Source organism: Onychostoma macrolepis, chromosome 03 (genome assembly GCF_012432095.1).
Source record: "Onychostoma macrolepis isolate SWU-2019 chromosome 03, ASM1243209v1, whole genome shotgun sequence".
In the NCBI taxonomy this organism is placed as follows: Eukaryota; Metazoa; Chordata; class Actinopteri; order Cypriniformes; family Cyprinidae; genus Onychostoma; species Onychostoma macrolepis.
The window spans coordinates 21,735,193-21,742,970 of record NC_081157.1 but is presented as its reverse complement, the minus strand read 5'-3'; the positions used below and the strand labels follow the sequence as shown (position 1 = coordinate 21,742,970).

Here is a 7,778-nt window from a genome sequence, read left to right as displayed (position 1 = left end):
AGCCAATGGAATTCACAGTTTTGTACTAAAACAGATCCTATAAAACAAAAGAGGGGGCACCCGGATTTGAACCGGGGACCTCTTGATCTGCAGTCAAATGCTCTACCACTGAGCTATACCCCCTTGCGGTACAAGCTAAGATTTCTGCACGATATAATTATCACTGCAGTATGTCGCACCTACAATACAGACAAACATGATTGCAAATCTTTAATTTAAATAAAGTTAGAAACAAATTATTGATATTTCCCCTTTCCCAGTGCACAAAATATCACGCCAATGTAATATGTGAGCTCTTGATTCGTTGCCAGGTATTTGCAACCTCGACTGCCGCTGAGCGCCAGAGTGAGAGACATGGCTGCTCAAGCGCGAGCTCTCGTTGCAGCGCGGTGGCTCGCGGACGCTGTCAAAAGCAACCGAGTGGGGCCAAATCTGCGGGTATTAGACGTATCTTGGTATCTACCTAAACTGAAACGCAACCCCAGGGCCGAGTTTAAAGAAACCCACATTCCCGGAGCCTCGTTTTTCGACATCGACGAGTGCTGTGACAAAACCTCCAAGTTTGATCACATGCTGCCTACCGAGGGCGAGTTCGCAGACTATGTCGATAATCTGGGAATAGGGAACAACACTCATGTCGTCGTTTACGATACCAGCGACTTCGGCTCGTTCGCTGCTCCTCGGGTGTGGTGGATGTTTAGGGTGTTCGGGCACAACTCGGTGTCGGTTCTGGACGGTGGATTTAAGAACTGGTTAAAGGAGGGCCATGCAGTGACCGAGCAATATAGTAAACCAGAGCGTGCCGAGTTCAAGGCGACCTTTAACAAGTCCTGGGTCAAAACTTACGAAGACGTTTTGAACAATATTAAAACCAATGCATTTCAATTAGTTGACGCCAGAGTCAATGGAAGATTTCGTGGGGTTGAACCAGAGCCGAGGGAAAGTGAGTATGAATTGTTAGTTGTCATAACGTTACCTATTACACAAATTCTCTGTAAAACAGTGTAATATTGACTACTAGTTATGATTGCTAAGGCAGATTATGTCTGGGAACGTATTCATGCATGTTACCCCATTTACTCTTTTGCAAAGACTTTGCACCTTGTGCAAAAAGTCATTTTTAACTACTGATAGCCTTTTAGTTCTCTGCAGTATAGGCCTACAGTCATACAGTGACAGTGCCACTTCATCCAAAACACTTTTGAATACTCTTTAACTTTTGTATAATTATTATAAATGCATTTTTGTGACCATATGGAATATCTGGAAAAAGAAAAGAAAAGGTTACCAATAACAGCAGGTGTCTTGTATTACAAATGAATATGTTGGTTTATCTCTTTGTTACACAATATCTCTGTGGAATGCGATATTGATTTAGCAGTGTTATTTTAGTATAATATATATACTATTATATTATGTTCGTATTTTGAATTTAGATTTTTTTTCTGTTTCACTTTATATTTAGCTTAAGTGTTAATGTTTGTGTTTTTGTCATTTATATAATTTTTTTTTTTTATGCCTACAAAGTTTTTGTTAATCTTTTTTCATTGGTATTAATTTTATTTATTAGTTTCAGATATTTTAGTACTTCAAGTTAAACTAAATGGAAATGAGAAATGTTGCCAAAATAAAATGTTTTTTTTTTTTTGTTTTTTTTTAAATTTCAGTTATTGTTTATTTTATTTCAAGTAATGAAAATGTTTTTATGGCTTTAATTTTAGTTAACTATAATAACCCTGCTACTTCATTAAGAAAGTTAAGGTAAACGTCTTAGGTCTGTGAATGCATGCATTTTTATGCTTTGCGAGGACTGCATACAGTCATTTTCAACTAGCCTTTTAATTCTCTGCAGTGATAAAATAGATGGTAGTTAACATAAGCTCTGACAGCAGTGTCACACAGTGCCATTTCATACATACTTTTTATAATTAGTATACATGCATTTTGTGACCACATTCAATTGTGACCCTGGACCACAAAATCAGTCTTAAGTCGCTGAGGTATATTTGTAGCAATAGCCAACAATACATTGTATGGGTCAAAATTATAGATTTCTCTTTTATGCCAAAAATCATTAGTATATTAAGAAAAGATCATGTTCCATGAAGATATTTTGTACATTTCCTAGCGTAAATACATAAAAACTTAACTTTTGATTAGTAATATGCATTGCTAAGGACTTCATTTGGACAACTTTAAGGCGATTTTCTCAATATTTAGATTTTTTTGCACCCTCAGATTCCAGATTGTCAAATAGTTGTATCTCGGCCAAATATTGTCCGATCCTAACAAACCATACATCAATGGAAAGCTTATTTATTCAGCTTTCAGATTCTGTGTAAATCTCAATTTTGAAAAATTGACCCTTGTGACTGGTTTTGTGGTCCAGGGTCACATATAGACGTCTAAGTTATTAGTGAAGTACTCCTATAGAATATAACACACTGAAGATTTTATGTACCACACTGTAAGACAAAATTTTTTATCAAAAATGCAAAAGTGCCATTAGCTTATTTCTGTATCTTTCTCTTTATCTTAGACATCGAGCCTGGTCATATTCCTGGATCGATCAACATGCCTTTTCCCAGCTTCCTGGACTCAACATCAGGTCTAGAACTTCCTGTGGAGGAACTCAGGAAGCTCTTCCAGCAGGCTGGAGTCGACATGCAGAAGCCCTTCTGGGTCACCTGTGGCTCAGGTGTGACAGCCTGTCACATCTCCCTCGCTGCTCACTTGTGCGGCCACCCGGGGGTCTGTCTGTACGACGGGGCATGGGCCGAGTGGTTCATTAAAGCTGCACCTGAACATGTGATCTCTGAGGGAAAAGGAAAACAGCCATGATGAATGGTTTCTTGGTGTACTATAGCCTGTACTACACTGGAATAAAGAACTGATGACTAATAGAATCACAAGAGTTTCAGTTGTATCAGAAATTATTGCATAAAATGGCTATTAAGTACTGCACTATTCTGCTACTATTGCATATGCATTAGAGCCCCTTTTCTGGTTGAAATAACAGTTCTGTAAATCTAGGTAGAGAGTTACAAGAAGTTTATTATTTGATTATTATCCTTTACCAATTCATAACTCAAATCAGATGTAAAGAATACAGAAGAAAACAATACTTCAGAATAAGTCTCTAGAATGTAATTATATGATGTTAAAATGGTATCTCTATATTAATATAATTGAATAATTTTGCATTTAAATGTAATTGCAGACCACCGCCTTTATGAGGGAAAAAATAATCATCAATAATGCCACATGTAATTTTTAGGCAATAGAAATTTGATCTTTACTATTTTAAGTTTAGAAAATGAGCTAAATATAATTAGTGACTGAACTCAGTTGTTCCTGTTCTCTTTATACTACAGAGCTTATCTAATAAATACAAAACACTGTAAACAAACAGCTCATGTCTTGTGTGCTAGTTTTTAAAACAATAAAAATAAGCCCTTCACCCATGAGGGGCATTTTCATATTGCCCTCACTGTTAAATTATCTCTAAAATATAGAGAGCTTCCGCATAGATTGTCAAGTTTCTGTTTGTCCACCACACATGCCACACTTAAAATGGCCGCTTCAGATGGACGCCTATAGTCGACTCTGATATTGCCTGATGGTCCTGAGAATAATAATAAACAAACGCTACTCTCCATTCCATCGCCTTCATGGATAAACGTTGTTTGTCTATTTCCCCGACGTTTTAGACCAAATTTGGATGTAATTTTATGCCTATTACACGACGAGCTGGGCAAATTCGCTTGGATTCCGAATAATTAATAATCTTTAATAACCTTAGCTTTAATAATCAAACGGTTGAAGATCAAACGCTAGTTTGGCTCGCGAGGTATTTTCATCGCACGTTTGGCTCTTTTTTTTTAACGTTTCCAGTTTTTATTCTAGAGTTCGTTTTTTTCACTGAAATAGTTTTGGATTTGCTGGAAAGGCATTTTAATAATTTATTTAAGGTAAGACAGCGAAGCAACTGACAGCGAGTGACATATAATGCTAATGATGGCATGATGTACGTTAGCGCTGAAAACACAAAAAGTCGTTCACCTAAGTCTTTGTGTGTTCTATCTAATAACGTTATAATCATATAAACCCTGTTATAATGTGTATTTGTGTCTTTACGGACGCACCAGCGACACGGTTGATGGAGTATGTGTGTGTGTTTTCTGTCCGCAGGGTGGCGCTGTTGAGTCATGTCTGGAATTGCTTTGAGTAGACTGTCACAGGAGCGCAAAGCCTGGAGGAAAGATCATCCTTTTGTAAGGGACACACAAATACACATCAGTTAAATGTTTGTGTAGACTTGCAAACTGTTCAATCAGTCTGTAATTCCGATTCAAAATGACTATTCTGAGCCATGGTATTTTGGTTGTTTCTCTGAAGGGTTTTGTGGCTGTACCAACCAAAAACCCAGATGGCACCATGAATCTCATGAATTGGGAATGTGCAATACCAGGAAAAAAGGGGGTTAGTATCCTTCTGAACAATGTTACACCCCTCTCGAACTTACGTTTTAGATCAAGTTACACAGAGCTCTGAACAATGTCTCAATCTGTATATTTTTCATGCTTATACGTATTTAACATTATACTTGCATTCGCTCATACTTTTCTCATGCATGTAATCTTTTCACTTATTTTATTTTTATTATCTGTCTCTTTTTCTGTGAACGCATACTTGCCATTACTTTTTTTTTTGCGTAAATTATGCAATTTATGTTTTGATATAACATCTGTGGACAAATGGAAATCCATGCTCTCTTGGATTAGTTCATAGATGCATATCATATCATATATTTGAACTGTGAACCGGATAATGTTAAATGACAGATTTTAACACCTGTGTTTTCGGTGTCCTGTAGACTCTTTGGGAGGGAGGATTGTACAAACTGAGAATGCTCTTTAAGGATGATTACCCATCTTCACCACCCAAGTGTGAGTTTTCTCTTCTGCAAGAAATGTTAAGCCCTATATAGTGCTTATCATTGTCAATACACTTACACACACATGTCCTGTACAGCTCTTCACTAGTGCCTAATATAGACACTGAAAAACTGAGAAGCTGAACAGTATGTTTGACTTGTTCATTTTCTTCTCAGGCAAGTTTGAGCCTCCAATCTTCCATCCGAACGTCTATCCTTCAGGTACAGTGTGTCTGTCCATACTGGAGGAAGAGAAGGATTGGAGACCAGCCATCACCATCAAACAAGTATGCAAAAACACAAATGTGTGTGCTTATACGCTACTGTTCAAATGTTTGCTGTCAGAAAGTTTTTTGAAAATGTTTTTGATGTTGGCCAAGGCTGCATTTATTTGATCAAAAATATGGTAAAACAGGAATATTGTGAAATATTATAACAATTTAAAATAACTGTTTTCTATTTGAATATATTTAAAAATGTAATTTATTCCTGTGATGGCAAAGCTGAATTTTCAGCTTCATTACTCCATGATCTTTCAGAAATCATCTAATATGCTGATTTGCTGCTTCAGAAACATTTATTATCAATGTTGAAAACAATATTTTTGCGTAAATCATATATATATTTTTTTAGGATTCTTTGATAATTTCAGAATATCAGCAGACTTTTTTGTTACATTACAAATGTCTTTCACTTTTGATCATTTCAGTGCATCCTTGCTGAATGAAAATACTAATTTCCTAAAAACAACTTACTGACCACAAACCTTTGAATGTGTACATTTTATCCATTATGATAGGAACACTAAAGATCACAGTTGCTCATACGGTTAGGCATTTGAACAAAGCTTTTAAGCAGTATGCTTTTGTATCTCACTATGTTGTTGTGGCTGTAGATATTGTTGGGCATCCAGGAGCTCCTGAATGAGCCCAACATTCAGGACCCAGCGCAGGCAGAGGCCTATACGATATACTGGTAAGTGCAGCCAAATATCACCTGCACGCTTTTATATATGATTTTACTATTTCATCAGATACCATGCCTACAAAACTGATCTTATCTCTCTCGCTCATTCTCTCAAAGTCAAAACAGGATGGACTACGAAAAGCGTGTGAGGGCACAAGCTAAGAGATTCGCTCCTACATAGAGCGGCACGTGCACAATCTAATAAAGAAATTCTGCACCGATGCCATTCTGATGCTCCAGAATCCTTCACCACTCAATGAAAAACCCCAAAACTGCAGTTGAGAGTTGAAATAAAGATTTAGTTCAAGCTGGCTTCAGCACAGAACTGAATGAGAATGGGTGCAAAACAATTCTAAGATGAAAGCAACCAAGACAAGTTAATGTTGGCTGCTGATCACTGACCAGTGTTTTATATAGTGATAGTGAAATCTTGTTTTGTTTAGTTGATGAGGAAAATGGTTGGTGATCAGTCGCTAAGAAACAACTTTTACACAGAGCAAAGATGGTAAAGGTTTCTGTGTATATATAGTATAAATATATAAAATTATTTACTTTTATTTACTTTTTTACTGTTTCATTATACTAATTAAATAAGTGTGGCCATAATATATGTATTGAGTGTATGTATAATTTGAAATAAAAAGATAAAGTGGTTGCTAAAAGCGTTGTTGTTTATGTAGTATGTTAATAACAGTTTCCTTTTTCACCTGTCATCTTATGTGTTTTTTTTAAGCTAAACTGTTATGATGTTCGTGCGATGTTCATCTTGCGGTCACGATTTGTAACCACTGATACTCTGTAGAAGTCAATTATTTATTAATATCACAGGTAGAGTTTCGCCCATGCCCAACTGCCGGTCGGTAGGTACAAACTTCCTCTTACAGTCTTAATTCGGCTTGTTTCACTTTGATTTCAGAAAATGTGTCCAGTCTCTTTTTGATATTATGGAAATATCATTGGCTGACATTCCTAAGGACTCTTATAACAGCAGGTCAAGGCTAACTAAACTTATCATGGCAAACCAAACCTGGCATATTTTCATGTAGCCTCAGCAGTTTTATCAAATTACTAAAGTGCTATGTATGTATTCAAACTGTTTCAGTCCCACCTACTTGGAAATTTGCATCATTTGTCTCTATCATTTGCATTAACTTTGGTTACCATGCTGATAAATTGTGTTTACTGATAGGAAAATTAGAGGATGAATACCATCAGCAAATCAGAGAAGAGGACGGCAGTCAGGTCAGTTCTGAACTGAATAACTTATGTGTAATCCAATGTTCAAAACTAATCGTTAAATTGATCATTTTAGAGCACTGAAATGCTGTTGCATGAGGATTACTATGCAACTCGTATCATCACACAAATGTGTATTTATGTGCATGTCAGGTGTGCAGGGTGCACTACCCGCAGGTTCCTCTGCTTTGTGCTCCGCACTACTCCGATACAGACTCAGGCTGCACAGATGAGCACAGATCTTATAATATGATGGGCCACTACCTTCGTGCAAACGTCTTCTCAGGTGTGTCTATAACACAGAAAAACTGAATCTTTTTAGTATATTACATAACTGTATATTACAAATATTGTACTGTATTTGTCCACTATTAAAGGGCCTCCAGTTGTGTGGTCATCGCTGGTTAAGGACTCGTATGCTCATCATCCTCTCCCAGCATTTTTCCATGATCCAGAGCACTGGCATGAGCACAAAACAGATGATTTAGGTAGGCTTGAAGATTATAATCCTATTCTCTCATTTCTCATGACTCTCTATAAATCAGTGTGGCCCCAATAAAAAAAAAAAGTTTTATTATATAAATGTATTTATTATTATTGTTATTTAATTTTCTGCATTGTGGGCTGACTCAAAAAGGAT

The 7,778-nt window shown here is 36.6% G+C and overlaps 2 protein-coding genes and 1 non-coding gene across 3 annotated transcripts; 2 read left to right on the top strand and 1 right to left on the bottom strand.

The window, feature by feature from the left end:
• Window positions 1-51: 51 nt before the first annotated feature.
• trnac-gca (transfer RNA cysteine (anticodon GCA)) lies at window positions 52-123 on the bottom strand. Its single transcript has one exon. It is a non-coding gene; the product is annotated as a tRNA-Cys (tRNA).
• A 179-nt stretch (window positions 124-302) lies between these two features.
• On the top strand, window positions 303-2,906 carry mpst (mercaptopyruvate sulfurtransferase). Its single transcript, XM_058771042.1, has 2 exons — window positions 303-943; window positions 2,540-2,906. Exons 1-2 carry the CDS (start codon window positions 355-357, stop codon window positions 2,839-2,841), a joined length of 891 nt encoding a protein of 296 aa, XP_058627025.1. The 5' UTR covers window positions 303-354; the 3' UTR covers window positions 2,842-2,906.
• A 148-nt stretch (window positions 2,907-3,054) lies between these two features.
• On the top strand, window positions 3,055-6,576 carry LOC131537526 (SUMO-conjugating enzyme UBC9-like). Its single transcript, XM_058771046.1, has 7 exons — window positions 3,055-3,971; window positions 4,192-4,274; window positions 4,399-4,482; window positions 4,877-4,949; window positions 5,114-5,223; window positions 5,832-5,911; window positions 6,020-6,576. The coding sequence occupies exons 2-7, from the start codon at window positions 4,209-4,211 to the stop codon at window positions 6,081-6,083; spliced, it is 477 nt and encodes a 158-aa protein (XP_058627029.1). The 5' UTR covers window positions 3,055-3,971; window positions 4,192-4,208; the 3' UTR covers window positions 6,084-6,576.
• The last annotated feature ends 1,202 nt before the right edge of the window (window positions 6,577-7,778 follow it).

Excerpts from the sequence above, each read along its gene's own strand:
- mpst (XM_058771042.1), top strand. The coding sequence starts at position 355 with ATGGCTGCTCAAGCGCGAGCTCTCGTTGCAGCGCGGTGGCTCGCGGAC. Across the intron at positions 944-2,539 it reads TGAACCAGAGCCGAGGGAAA|ACATCGAGCCTGGTCATATT; the intron begins GTGAGTATGAAT and ends TCTTTATCTTAG.
- LOC131537526 (XM_058771046.1), top strand. The coding sequence starts at position 4,209 with ATGTCTGGAATTGCTTTGAGTAGACTGTCACAGGAGCGCAAAGCCTGG. Across the intron at positions 5,224-5,831 it reads CAGCCATCACCATCAAACAA|ATATTGTTGGGCATCCAGGA; the intron begins GTATGCAAAAAC and ends TTGTGGCTGTAG. Across the intron at positions 5,912-6,019 it reads GAGGCCTATACGATATACTG|TCAAAACAGGATGGACTACG; the intron begins GTAAGTGCAGCC and ends ATTCTCTCAAAG.